Here is a 14,287-nt window from a genome sequence, read left to right on the forward strand (position 1 = left end):
ATCTATAGTCCCTCTCGAAATACACCAAGGGTCTCACTGATGCCTTCACAGACTGTAATTGTCCTCCCATTCTTGCACAAAAACAAATCTCCCTGCCTTATCTTTCCAGTCTCCCACCACCTTCCAAAATCTCACTGTCTGGCTACAGAGGAGCATTCCCCTTGTAATTCATTACCACCCAGGACTGGAGCAACTGAATTACATCCTCCGCCAGATTTTTGACTACCTCTCGTTGCACCCTAAAATGAGAAATATCCTGCCCCCCTATCCTTCCCACCTCTCCCACAATGGCGTTCCGCCGTCCACCGAACCTACATAATATACTCGTCCATCCTTACACAACCGCTGCTCCCCACCTCTTACCTCATGGTTCATAACCCTGTAATAGATCTAGATGCAAGACCTGTCCTGGACATCCTCCCACCACCACCTACTATAGTCCAGTCACAAACATCACCTATCCCACCAAAGGCAGGGCTACCTGTGAAACTATTCATGTGATCTACAAGCGTAGCTGCAACCACTATGCTGCATTCTATGTGGGCATGACAACCAATAAACTGTCTGTCCACATGAATGGCCACTGACAAATTGTGGCCAAGAAACAAGTGGACACATGCTGCTAAACATGACATCCTTCATTTCAGTGACTGCTTCACAGCCTGTGACATATGGATCCTTCCCACCAACACCAGCTTTTCTGAATTGTGCAGGTGGGAACCTTCCCTACAATACAGTCCCGTAAGCCTCCTAGCCTCAAATTTTGTTAGTCACTGTCCTCACCCATCCAGCCCCTTCCCTGTTCCCATTCCAGCACTGCACAGCCATCATTCCACCACCACATCCGGTCTTTTTATTTCTCACCTTTGGCACTATTCCCCCCTCCCCCCCCCCTCCCCTCTACACCTCTTGCCTGCCCTCTGTCTAAGCTGCAGTACTTCAGTGCCTGCCATCCCTACCTTACTATCCCTCCCCTTCCCCGTCCCAGCCTCCTCCTTACCCCCACCCAGTCACCACCCCCATCATGCACTATCCCTCCCCTTCCCCGTCCCAGCCTCCTCCTCACCCCCACCCAGTCACCACTCCCATCATGCACTGGTGCTGCTGCTCGCAGTGTGGCTTCAGTTGCCTGAGACTGCAATTGTGTGTGTGAGTTGCATGTTGTGTATGTGTGTGTGTGTGTGTGTGTGTGTGTGTGTGTGTGTGTGTGTGTGTGTGTGTGTGTGAGTGAGTGAGGTGTATCTGTCATCTGTTTTTGGTGAAGGCCTTACTGGCTGAAAACTTTATTTTGTAGTGCTTGTCCATGACTCAGCATCTCTGCTACATGGTGCGTAGCAACTTTCCTTTTCATAACATTGTTACATTCCATCATGGATTTTCCATTGCTTAACAAATTTAGTAAGGTGTATGCAGAATGAGGTACTTGGTTTGAGAGTCTGAAGGACACTGTATCAAGGATCATCTGCCCACAACACACAGCTGCGTGACCTTGCAGATTGTTGATGCAGTATCTGATGCCCCAAATTCTCCCCACCGATAATTGATAATTATACTTATTAGTATTGATCCTACTTCCTCCCCCATCCTCATGTATTTTAGTGTTTTTTATTATCCACACTTACCCATGGCACACATACTTCCGATCCTCTATGATACTCATCCTCCTCCTCCTTTCTTCCATTATCCAATCACACACATACTCCCAGACCTCATCTCCCACATTTGTGTACGTATTTGTTCATATTTTTGCTTATCTGTGCATGTTTTTGAGTGTCTACGTGTTTTTGATGCTCTTTTCTCTTATCCAGCTCCCCTAACAACATTTTAACACCTTATTTGCCCATTTCCACATCATTCCCATTTCCCCTATGCAATCCTTGCAAAATGAAGCTCTGATCCATCTTTCTGCATAAGTTCAGAAGAGTATCCCTTTCCCTGGCTAAAACTCAGTCCCACATCCTGTGTCTTAAATGCTGCCTAAATCGCGGTATCCTCCCTAACGGCCTAACCATAAAAATTCCTTTCTCTGGATCCCACCCCTCCATTCACAATTACCTTCAGTTTTTTTCAAATCCCGCAAGTCCCAGATTCTCACAAACCTGGCACTGTACATCTCCATGGCACAGGCAATACCAGAACCACCTCTGCTCCCACTGCATGATTTTGCTACTACACATTCCCTGCTACATACATCACATCTCTGAGATTGAATTACTTGCTCCCCAGCACCTGTAGGAGTATTCCTCACACCACCTCTATAAGTTATTGAACTTGCTTACATCCTATTTCCACCTAGGGGCACCACTATCCAATCCCTACCCTACCATAAATGGTCCTCTTTGTCAACCCCTAATAGGACCCGAAGCCTGCCTAGCTGACCTTTTCATCTTGCCACATCCCCCAAAACTCCCTGCCAACTCTCCACCAGATCCGCAGCTGAAACTGTTCTGTAACACTGTTTGTTAACCTTTCCATCAAAACCTTCAGCCCCACAGAAATTTCAGTCCTCTCCAAATACATCACCTTTAGCCCTACACCCAAATTTAACCATGTTGGACTTGTTAGAAACCTACTGTTCTTCTCCCGATCCCTACAGTGGAACCACTTCTTTTCCAGCAATCCCACCAACCAAAACTGAACTAATCCCAACATTGACTCTCCCTCTACCGGTTCATACCACCATCCAACTATGATTCCCCTCCCCCATAACCACCTGCTGGTCACCTTCCAGAAATTCCTTACCTCCAACTTGGCCTCACCATCCTTAAGCAGGTCTCTTCCTCAGAACACCAAGCTGTTAGCAGAAGAAAGACAGCCGTACACTACCTCAGAACAAATCCTGACCTAGTCATCCTACCTGCAGACCAAGGTTCCACTACTTTCATTATGAATCGCAGTGACCACCTGTTGTATGACCTCTGCCAATTATTAACTCTTCCACCTATAAACTCTGCCAGAGTGATCCCATTCCGGAAGTCCAGCAAAACCTCCAGTCCCCGCTTAAAGGCCATCCTTCCCAGAACCTCTCCCCTGAATCAGTTTCCCTCCTCCTTTGTCTCCTCACACACCTATCTTCTACATGCTGCCCAGTATCCACAAGCCGAAGAGTCCTGGACTCTCCTTTGTATCTGGTTATTGTGTCCCCAGTGAATGAATTTCAGCCCTCATTGACCAACACCTCCAACCAATTGCCCGTAATTTAGCCTCCCACGCCAAAGATACTGACCACTGTCGATGCCACCTCCCTATACATTAACATCCCTCATGCTCACGGTCTTATTGCTACTGAACACTACATTGCTCAGTTTCTTCAGATTCCAAACCCAATGCCTCCTTCCTCACACACCTTACTAATTTTATCCCAACTCACAAATACTTCTTCTTTGAAGTGTGGTATACAAACAAATCCGCAGTAAAGCTATGGGCACCTGCATGGCACCCTCCTATGCCAACCTGTTTATGGGTCATCTAGACGAGACCTTGGTAGCCTTCCAAATGCCAAACCCGTAGTCTGGTTTAGGTTCTTTGATGTTATCTTTTTGATCTGGACTCAAGACCTAGACACTCTTTCTTCATCCTTTTATAATCTCAACGCCCTCTCTTTCATCTCCTTAACCTGGTCCTCCTCAACACTGTGTGCCACCTTCCTGGATGTTGACCTCCTCTACACCTCTGTCCACATGAAGCCCACCAACCACATATAGTACCTGTACTTTGACAGCCTTCAATCCCTTCCATACCAAAAAATCCCTCCCAAGCTGGAGTGGTTCCTTTGAAAGGGCATGGCAGATTTCCTTCCTCCATTTTGCCTAATGCGAGCTTGTCGACAGGATGTCGTTGTCAACAGGATGTTAAATACTAGTGTCCTTTTCTTCGGTCTCGTTCAGGGTTATGAGAGCAGGGGCTAGAAGTAAGGGCGGGGTAGGGATGGATATGGATATTGTGTAGGTTTGGGTGGGTGGCAGAATACGCTTTTGGGAGGGATGGGGAGGATATTTCTCATTTCAGGGCATGATGAGAGGTAGTTGAAACACTAGTGGAGAATGTGATTCAGTTTCCAGTTCTGGGTAGTAGTAAGTCACAAGAAGATTGGTCCTTTGTGACTGGGCTATGAGTAAGTGGGCGAGATGAGACAGGCACGGGAGATCCATTTCTGCACAAGGTTGGTAGGGCAATTTCTGTCTGTGAAGGCCTTGGTGAGAACCGTGGCATATTTGGAGAGAGACTGCTCATCGTTACAGATGTTACAACCTCAAGTGTCTACATTTGATGTGGACGGAGGTACTGATGTAATCATCCTTGAGGTGTACGTTGACATTGAGGAAGGTGTGTTGTGAGGCTGAGGAGATGCGACTGGGACAGCAGGTGTTGAGATTCTGCAGGAAAGTGCATAGGCTGTCCTCACCTTTAATCCAGATCATGAAGATGTCATCTATGAGTCTGATTCAGGTGAGGGGTTTGGGATTTTGGGCAGTTAGAAATGATTCCTGTATATGGCCCTCCGGCACCTTTCTGATTTTGCACTAGAACTGCACCCTATCTCATAACAGCTAGTGCCTGAGTGAAGTTCCGTCTCAGCATTCTTGTCATGCAATGCTAGGAATGGAGAAGATGTTGGTACATCCTTAAGGACAAGTAAATACCTTTGTTGTACCTCATTCCAGGAAAATTTTGTGTGTCCCTGCGGTATTTCTTGCAAGGTACTTTATGAATCGCCTGCAGTAAAAGCTCATTTTCACATATCAGATGTGCTGAAGAATAAAAAAATCTGTGATTGCTTGTATTTTCTCTGGATCGGACCGGACACCATCACCATTCACTAGATGCTCCAAGATCTTTATTTCTTTGGTGGCGAAGAGGCACTTCATCTGATTCAGGGGGGCTTCTGCAGTCTCAACAGCCTGCAGCACAGTTGTCAGGCGACTTAGATGATCAAATGTGTTTGTGAAAACAACAGTGTCATCCAGATAGCAAAGTTGCATCATCTATTTAAGGCATCAAAGCAGGTTGTCCATCATATATTCGAAGGTGGCTGGAGCATTACACAGTCCAGCACAACTTTAAACTCATGGAGACTATCACAAGATAGGAAGGAGTCCTTTCCCGGTCTCAGTATTGCCAATCTCAGTTTGCTAGTAGACTGTCTGCATGTCCTTAGTTGAAAAATTCTTTGCTACTTTCAAGCAGCCTCTGGTGCCATTAATGGGTGGCAATGGATACATATCTTTCTTCATAATTTTTTTCAGTTATTGGTACTTCACTAGAAATGCCATGTGCTGTCCTCCTTCACAAGAACCACACGGACACCAAGGACCATCTGAACGTTCAATGATATTATTTTGCAGCATCTTCTCCACTTCCTCCTGGATTATCCCTCATTCAACCAGCATCACACTAAATGAGTGGCTAATTGGTGGATGGTCCCCAGTGTTGTTACAGTGTTTTGCCTTGGACTGCTTTGTCTGTCTTTTCTCCTCTTCAGATCCGAAAGCTTTAAAAAAATCATCGACATTGTTCCTTGTTCTGGCCAGATCCTGTTGTCAGTTCAACAGTAGCTTCCTCTTTTGTGTTGTCCGTAGTGGTAGCAGGGAGGAAGCAGCTGCCTTTCCTGGACTGGTTCCACTATCCCAACCACATACCTTTTTGTTATGAGATGTGGCTGCTTGTGACAATTTGTGATTCAAAATTCTCCTTCCTACCTACAATGGTTATGGCTGCTGCAGGCATGTAGGTTTCTTCTGTAGCCTTGAGTTGCTTTGTGTGGTTGTGTAATTAATCATCTCTGTTGACAATGGAACTCACCTTGTTGGTGACTGGATAACAAAAGTCTTCAATGGCAAACTACTGCCCAGAGTGATCTACATTATTTGTGCTGATTGATAGCTTTGTCAGTCTGCAGTTCTGATCTTTCATAATGTATGACTGCTTATAATGCCTACAAGTAGTCCCATCCAAGAATAACATTATGACTACCTTCTGTTAAAATTACATATTCGAAGGGCTACATTCTGTCATTCTTGTAATACATCTTCCTGTCACCTGAATGTATTTCCCATTTGTGACCTTCAGCACAATCGCTTTCATATCACAGAACGTGGTCTTCTTTAACTGGTGGTGATAAGCATTTGGCATTACAGAAAAAGAAGTCCATGAGTCAGCTAGCACCCAGGCAGGTTGGCTGTAATGATGACATCAACGAGATTTCCTGTCTTCTCGGTAACTGTCATCGTTACCGAATTTTCATCCATGGCCGCTTCATCTCCATAGCTGGTCGCCTCACTTACTTTTCCCAAACTCGGTGGCTCGGCAAGCATTTGGTTTCTCTGTAAGATGACGGGGAACGGCATGTTAGGGAGTGACTCCATCCAGGATACAGAAGTGACTTTGTCCCACAAGTTTGACCATTGGCATCTGCCATTAACTGGTGGGGATAAGACTGTTGTGATGATTGATGTCTTGCGGCATAGTAGTCATAAATTTCTCATGTTATTTTTGTGCAGTAGTGTACAATGTGTCCAGGTCATTCACAGTGAAAGCAGACTGGCATGTTGCCTCCCGTTTTGCAAATGTCTGTTCTTCTGTGGGTTGCTGTGCTTGGCGGACGAGTTATGTGTACCTATGTTTGTCAAATGGCAGAGTCCATTCTTCATGACGCATTGAGGTTGGTGCCAAGGGCCGATATACGTCTTCTTTAACATTCTCTGTTACCACATGATGTATGGAGTCAACTTTCAAAGTCACTATTTTTTGTGTTCTAGATCCAACTGACTGCGATAAGGAAAGGTTATGTCAATCTTCCACAACTGTCATAGGGACCACGGTCAGGAGTCCATCATACCTCTTGTGTCAGACTGCTTTCTGTTGCATTTCCTTGATGCATTGACACCACTTGATGAATTTTTCAGTTTTTGTGACATTCTTTACCAGAAGAGCTTGTCCATGTCTTCCACGACTGCTTTCATCAATTGTGCAATTTTGTCAGCTTCCCTCATATTCATACTCAAAGCTGCAAAAGTACAAAACATCCTGTATGTGGAACTGTATCATTTCTTCATGACATTGAGCCCTTTTCTTCAATTGTTCCTGTGCTAAGCCAAGCTAACTTCTAACTTGCTGCTGGTTGTCACCAGATTGTTTAGTTCAGCCTGGAATATATCCCAGCTATTAAGCTTCTCTTCATTGTTCTCGAACCATAGCTGGGATGTGCTATGTGCTGTCCGAGACAAAGTATACATTTGCAAAGCACATTATGTTGCCATATGATTCAGTTAAATCCTTTCACCCACTTCATTGGGTCCTGACCAGAGTCCCTGGTAAACACTGATAGGTACCTTAAGTGCAGCTGATTTACTGCTGGCTTGGAATCTGCTGGTTTCATGAGTATAACTACTGGGCATCTCCACCACACCACATTGTTACCATAATGAAGTCCAAATCTGAAAGCAGGGTCATCATTGAATTACAATGCTTATCACTGAAAACATGTTTATTTCCAACACCAACATGCAGCCAGAACAGAACTGGCATTGTGGATGGAGAGTGCAGTTGTTCATGCAGACTTCAGAAATTCCAGAATGTTGGTATTGATTCATTCACTGAGTATTCCCAAATATGCACACATAACAAACAATTGCTGGTGGTCAGGTTTGAACTGGTGGCTCACAGCACTCCAGCCAGTGACACTTACCATTACATCACATTGCGTGCACCCTAGATTGTGCCAATATTTACTTGATTACAGTTTTATTTTTCAAAATATATAATGCAACTTTGTAACTAACACTTCTATTTGCCATGTAGCTACCAGAAAATTTTGAATCCCTGAATTTAAATATTCAGGTAATGTGTAGAAAAAGTCGTTGATGAGGTATGTTTTAATTTTCTTTTGAACTGGTAGGATCCCAGCTAGATGAGAGCTTGTTGCAACTCTGGATCCTGGACAAGGAGGCAAAATTTGTGTGTCAATTGTTTGTCTTGTATTGTGACTGTGTATATTTAAGTTCAGTGAAAGTGATTTTTATTTCAAGAAACATAAACTATTAAGGACTAAATGTATTGGGAAGTGAGTGTAAGAATTCCATAAAAAGGTTTCTTCAAGATGTACAATTAGATGAAAGTCTGTTGCTCATGTTTCCTGATGCCACCGTAAGAAGACTTTGTTAATGTTCTTAAGTGTATGATAATTCCTAGTGTACATGATAACTTCTGGTTTCTCCATGTCTGCTCTACAGAAGTACAATGCTAATTTAAACTGTGTAACAATAACATCCATACCAGTGGTTACATGAGATTCATATACCAGTGGTTACATGACATTCAGAGAAGCAGATTATGTTAACTGGGTTTTATTTTTACTCTTTTGGAATTATAATTTGTGTATTGCTGAAAATTCTCTACTAACAGCTTTCGCACGAATACAGTATGGTAAACTTATTCTGTTTAGTTACTTTCTCAAAATGAGTATTTGTTTCAGTTCTGATCTCCCCTAGAATTTGGTTTCTTTCTGTCCTCTCTACACCTAAAAAGGTGCTATTTATGACCTATGTCCTCTATTTTACTACCTGCTTAAGGTTTTGTTGTTAACCCAGTCAGACTCCCTTATCTATCCCGTTGAGGCGAAGGGCGTGTCCAAAGTAATTCTACCTGCTGGTGGAATCAACATAAACCACAACAATTTGTGACACTGCGCTCACTAGAGGCAGCCATTCCAACTAGTAATTAACGTTCCTGGCAGAAGGATGTAAATGAGATTGATAACATCAGCCAATTTCATATACAGACTCAACTGGTATGATACGATGCTGATGCTATCTCTACAAGGTCACACACTATAGAATTCTTGGATCTCTGTCGATACTATTGCCTGTTTCACCCACTGTAACCACTATGCTCTCTTTTGTAAAATCCTTACAGAGTGACCCTATGCCCCTTATCATCAGCACTGGGTTTTAAAAGAAACTAATCGCCATGCAATAAAATATGTATGACTTAGTACATTTAATGTATACACAGATATATTGGTTTGTATATTTAACAACATTTTTTTCTGTATATTTATTGTTTCACCTTTACAGATGACAGTTTTATTTGGCAAGATTACCTGGAAGCAACAGGCACCAAGGCAGTTCCCCACGCTCTCTTTACACATGTGAGTGTGCAAAGTATTGAAATTTATACCTATCAGTATCTATTGTAAGTTGTTTCTTTGTTGATTTTGGTTTGTTTTATTCAATTAAACATAGAACACATTTATGTGTACCTCTACTCACTGCAGGTCTTAGGGCACAGAAATTACTAGGGCATGGTACAGTGCTATTACGTGCTCAAAGAAAGTTAATATGTCAGCTGAATTAATTAGTTGCAATACACACTGGTGATAGGGTACAAGCTTTTTTTAAAAAGTAATGAATAAATAAATAATCATTTCACTTGCTAATTGGCACCAGTCAGACAGGTATTGGAGGTATTCTTAAATCGGGCGTTTACTTGGCAGAAAATCGAGTCCAGTACCTTTGCCATGATTTATCTCTGGCAACACCAGAACTTAGTATCTGATCTGTGCACAGAGCTGTATCAAGGGCATAGTGAGATATGTTCCTGCCAAGGGCACGACACAGAGATGGTGTAAAACTGACTTGAATGGAAACAGCCAAGAACAATCTAGTTTAAGAATTACACCTAGAGAGATATGTGAGTTCTCCTATCCCCTATGTCCTACCTTCTGCCTACGAGAAGAAGCCTTACCCACAGACCACAACAGTAAATGCATGCTGTCGTTGCAGTGTCATTTCTACAGCGTCTATTTGTCAGAGTAGCATTATGAAGAAACGACTACTACGGAGCAGATGTCTATCGCTGATGTGGTTTATGTGGCAACAGAACACTCTGTTCCCACACCAGCCACCTACATAGCTCTCTCATATTCAACAGTGGAGTTCTTGCTGCTTCTTTGCTGTCGTATTGTGGGATTTCAATGGTCTGCAGGCAGGTGTCGAAGCAAATACACTCTTTGAATGAAGGTTTCCGATTTTTCTCAGTTTATGACGACAGTTGACCGGAGTGAGACACAGTAGTGGGGGAAGAAAACAGGGTACAAGTAGTGTACTAGATACTCCATCCAGTACTTTTCCTCCGAAACTTGACCTCTTGACATGTTGAATGTTTACAAGAACGCGGCCATATAACATCGTTGACAACTGTCGGTATTTTGACTGGTGAGCACCCCGTCATTTTCAAGGTACAAGTGAAATGAGAGATAGTGCATGCAACTAATACCACTAATACTTTTCCATAAACCTGTATTTTTACTCAACCTGCTTACAAAATAAAATTTGCTAAAGCCATAAAAATTACTGGAAGGTAGTTTTGTGAGGGAGAAGGGGAAGGAAGGGCACAGCTTTGGCACTTCTGTGAGGGATACAGGACCATCAAGGCATGGCTCTACCTGTGCATCTGTTGGTTCCCTGTACAGCTCATCTGGAGTTAATCAGCATTGCATATTAATTATAAAATTTATATGTGCTCCCTCATAGCATCCTACATCATCTTTCTAGCTGGTCCTACAAAATGGATGAGATTTAGCTAACCCTCTCCATTCCACAACTTTCCCCAAAACATTTTTAGTGTTAGATGAAGCTTGTCCCCACTGTTTCCCCCTTCTTTCAGAAAACTACAAAGAAAATGTGTGTGAACCGTTCTCATCTACAGTGATGACACCAGCAACAGTGTACAGTGCTGCTGTTAGTGCCAGTCTTCTCATTCACTTTGAACCAATGACTGCTAAATAACACGCAGTAGTGCTTCAGATCCTGTGACATCAGCATTAGGTACAATGAAACTTGCAGTAAAGTGTAAATTTGTGCATTGGTCTCAGTTTACTTTTACACTATGTGATCAAAAGCATCCTGACACCTAGCTGAAAATTACTTACAAGTTCGTGGTGCCCTCCATCAGTAATGCTGGGATTCAATATGGTGTTGGCTCATCCTTAGCCTTGATGACAGCTTCCACCCTCTCAGGCATACGTTAAATCAGGTGCTGGAAGGTTTCTCGGGGAATGGCAGTCCATTCTTCATGGAGTTCTGCACTGAGGAGAGGTATCGATGTCGGTCGGTGAGGCTTGGCACGAAGTTAGCGTGCCAAAACATTCCAAAGGTGTTCTATAGGATTCAGGTCAGGACTTTGTGCAGCCCAGTCCAGTACAGGGATGCTATTGTCTTGTAACCACTCCGCCACTGGCCATGCATTATGAACAGGTGCTCGATCATGTTGAAAGGTGCAGTCGCCACCCCGGAACTGCTCTTCAACAGTGGGAAGCAAGAAGGTGCTTAAAACATCAATGTAGGCCTTTGCTGTGGTAGTGCCATGCAAAACGGCAAGGAGTGCAAGTCCCCTCCATGAAAAACACGACCGCACCATAACACCACCACTTCCGAATTTTACTGTTGGCACTACACACACTGACAGATGACGTTCACCGGTCATTCGCCATACCCACACCCTGCCACCGGATCGCCACATTGTGTACTGTAATTTGTCACTCCACACAATGGTTTTCCACTGTTCAATCGTCCAATGTTTACGCTCCTTACACCAAGCGAGGCACCATTTGGCATTTACAGGCGTGATGTGTGGTTTATGAGCAGCCGCAGGACCATGAAATCCAAGTTTTTTCACCTCCTGCCTAACTGTCATAGTACTTGCAGTGGATCCCGATACAGTTTAGAATTCCTGATGCCATTTGGAATTCCTGTGTGATTGTCTGGATAGAGGTCTGCCTATTACACATTACGACCCTTTTCAACTGTCGGTGGTCTCTGTCAGTCAACAGATGAGGTCCGCCAGATGCTTTTATGCTGTATGTGTCATGTTTCCACTTCATTATTGTGTTGGAAAAAGTGGACCTCCCTAGCTTTCTCTTCGGCGGCCTCACCCTCACCTCCAAGGAAGGTCGCACCCTTTAGTTTTCCAGGTTGTGGCGGTAGGTGATCGGAACAGCAATGGAGACCTTGATTGGTGTCTTGGAGAGCATCCTATCCTTGTAGCGATAGTGACCTATGTTGTCCTGCACCCACATCTTCTTGTTCGTCTTTATCGTTCCGGAGTTGACGTTGGCTAAGATTGGTCTGCTGTCTTCTGGCGTGAGCATCATCAAATATCTGGCGCCTTTCTTGACAATAGTGCACCACATGCCCCGGTCATCTGCAGTGGAAACATACTGGTTGGTTATCCAGGGTCCTCCAGACATCAGTCTTTCTTGGTGCCCAAACAGGTTACCCATGCGGCATTGTATGTACGTAAATCTGCCTGGCTTTCGACTTTTTCACCTTTGTAAAGAGAAATGAAGGACTAGAGATTGGGTTCAATGTCTGTTCCACTTCCTCCCTTATGACCTCTTGAAGCATCTCAGTTTTTTGTTCGCCATGCAATCCAAGTGCCTTCTGAAATTCTCGCGTACAGACGTATGACTCAGGTGTCACCCAATCACCTGACCATGTTCGAAGTCCATGAGTTCCACGGAGTGCCCCATTCGGCTCTCTCACAGTGTCTAATGACTACTGAAGTCGCTGATATGGAGTACCTGGTAGCAGGTGGCAGCAAAATGCACCTAATATGTAAAACGTATGTTTTTGGGAGTGTCCGGATACTTTTGATCACATAGTGTATGTAAGCACAGCCTAGTCTTGAATTTAAATTATGTACTTCTCTCTGCCTTTGAAAGAGCTAAATTCACTTATAGCAATTTCTTGTTGTGAGGTCAAAATGAAAGTCAATTGCCCTGCACAGACAGCTAGAAGCTGTTTTGGCAACTGTGAAATGGCTGGTGAAATAGCAAGACAGTCATTATTGTGAAGGCACCACAGTGATTGCCCAACCATTCTTGTTGCCAGTGTAGTCCACAGAGACCACTTGTTTGGCACCAACTGGTCACCCAATGGCATCTGGTGGACCACGTCAACATCTGGAGATGTTTCGCAAGGAAGGTTGTATATTGCTAATTGCTTCTAATGAATAGGGCTGACGCTTTATCTTCTACTGATAATGAGACAGAGCTAGTAAGTCTTGCTTCTCCTGTTCTTGCAATAGTCTCTTTTTTGTTGGAGTGTTGTTACCCATAATGGGTAGAGTAGGGTCTGGAAGTTGTGGACAGTTCCAGTGCTAGGCAGATGTTCCTTCAGAGAAATGATGTCACATGAGGAAAACAAACTAAATGTCTGTTTGGAGTGTATCCCTGGAGAAATTGTGTGCCACATAGAAGAGACCATTTGGGGAACAATTGGAAGCACAGATTGCCGTCAGTTGCAGGTTGTCATCCATGTTGGTGCCAGTAATATCTGTCACCTGGTTTATGAGACTATTCTTAGTGATTTTCAGAGTCTGGTGGATCTGGTGATGATGCGTAATGTCTTTTTTGTGCTCTCTGCATAGTTGTTGATTTCCTCATTGTATCAGGGACTGATCAAGGCCCTTCAGTTTGGATCCAAGTGGAGGGTCTAACCCAGAAACTTATTTGGGTTTATGATGACTGCAGCTGTAGATTCCTTGAACTTCACTGCACGTTCGGGACTTTTTAAGTTGCCCAGGGTAGGTTAGGAGTGCACTATATGCTACAAATGGTTGCTTGGATGGAAGAGTATAAGTGGAATGCATATGGTGATATTTTTTTAGACTATATTAAATTCTGAGACCTCTCACGAGAAAAAATTACCAGCATATAAATGAGTTTTTAAAACACACTCAATAGCAAATGGTGGGAGTGAGGATCTTATGGTATTAATACTTACTTGCTGGAGTATTCACAGCAAAGTTCCAAAGCTGATAGCTTTCCTATAAAGCTGCTTCTACATCATAACTAGCAGTTGGGAACTGATTGAAATCAAAAGCTTTGGATTTGGAAATTTTTTACAACACATATAACATGTATTGGAAAAATAGAGTAAACTGTCAAGGAGGTACACTGGTATGAAGAAGAGTTACATCTGGTGATGTCCAAAATGAATCCAACTGCAAACAGATGTGGACAAGAGTGACCATGGTTGGTGAACTTACATTTATAATCGGATGTTTTTATGTATCCCCCCGGACTCAGACAGGTTGGTCATTAGAAGAGAAAAAATAAAGCTGACGTTTCCTGTGAACGAGTCCTTTAACCCATGAACAAAAGAAATATTGTCGCAGAAGAAGCTGAGTTGCACTGTGGTGTATTCGATATGATACTAAGATGTTGCATGGAGGGTCGTGAGTTCAAGACTCACCTAGACTGTACAATTTTAATTTCTATATTTGG

General features: G+C 43.5%; 1 protein-coding gene across 2 annotated transcripts in view; it reads left to right on the plus strand.

Annotated features, from left to right (window-relative positions):
- Window positions 1-14,287, plus strand: part of LOC126484378 (scm-like with four MBT domains protein 2) — a 194,327-nt gene that overhangs the window by 14,103 nt on the left and 165,937 nt on the right. For both annotated transcript variants that reach the window (XM_050107866.1, XM_050107867.1), the window contains exon 2: window positions 9,075-9,148. In XM_050107866.1, the coding sequence (XP_049963823.1) occupies window positions 9,075-9,148 (74 nt within the window). The remainder of the gene's footprint in view (window positions 1-9,074; window positions 9,149-14,287) is intronic.

This window comes from Schistocerca serialis, chromosome 6, assembly GCF_023864345.2.
Source record: "Schistocerca serialis cubense isolate TAMUIC-IGC-003099 chromosome 6, iqSchSeri2.2, whole genome shotgun sequence".
In the NCBI taxonomy this organism is placed as follows: domain Eukaryota; kingdom Metazoa; phylum Arthropoda; class Insecta; order Orthoptera; family Acrididae; genus Schistocerca; species Schistocerca serialis.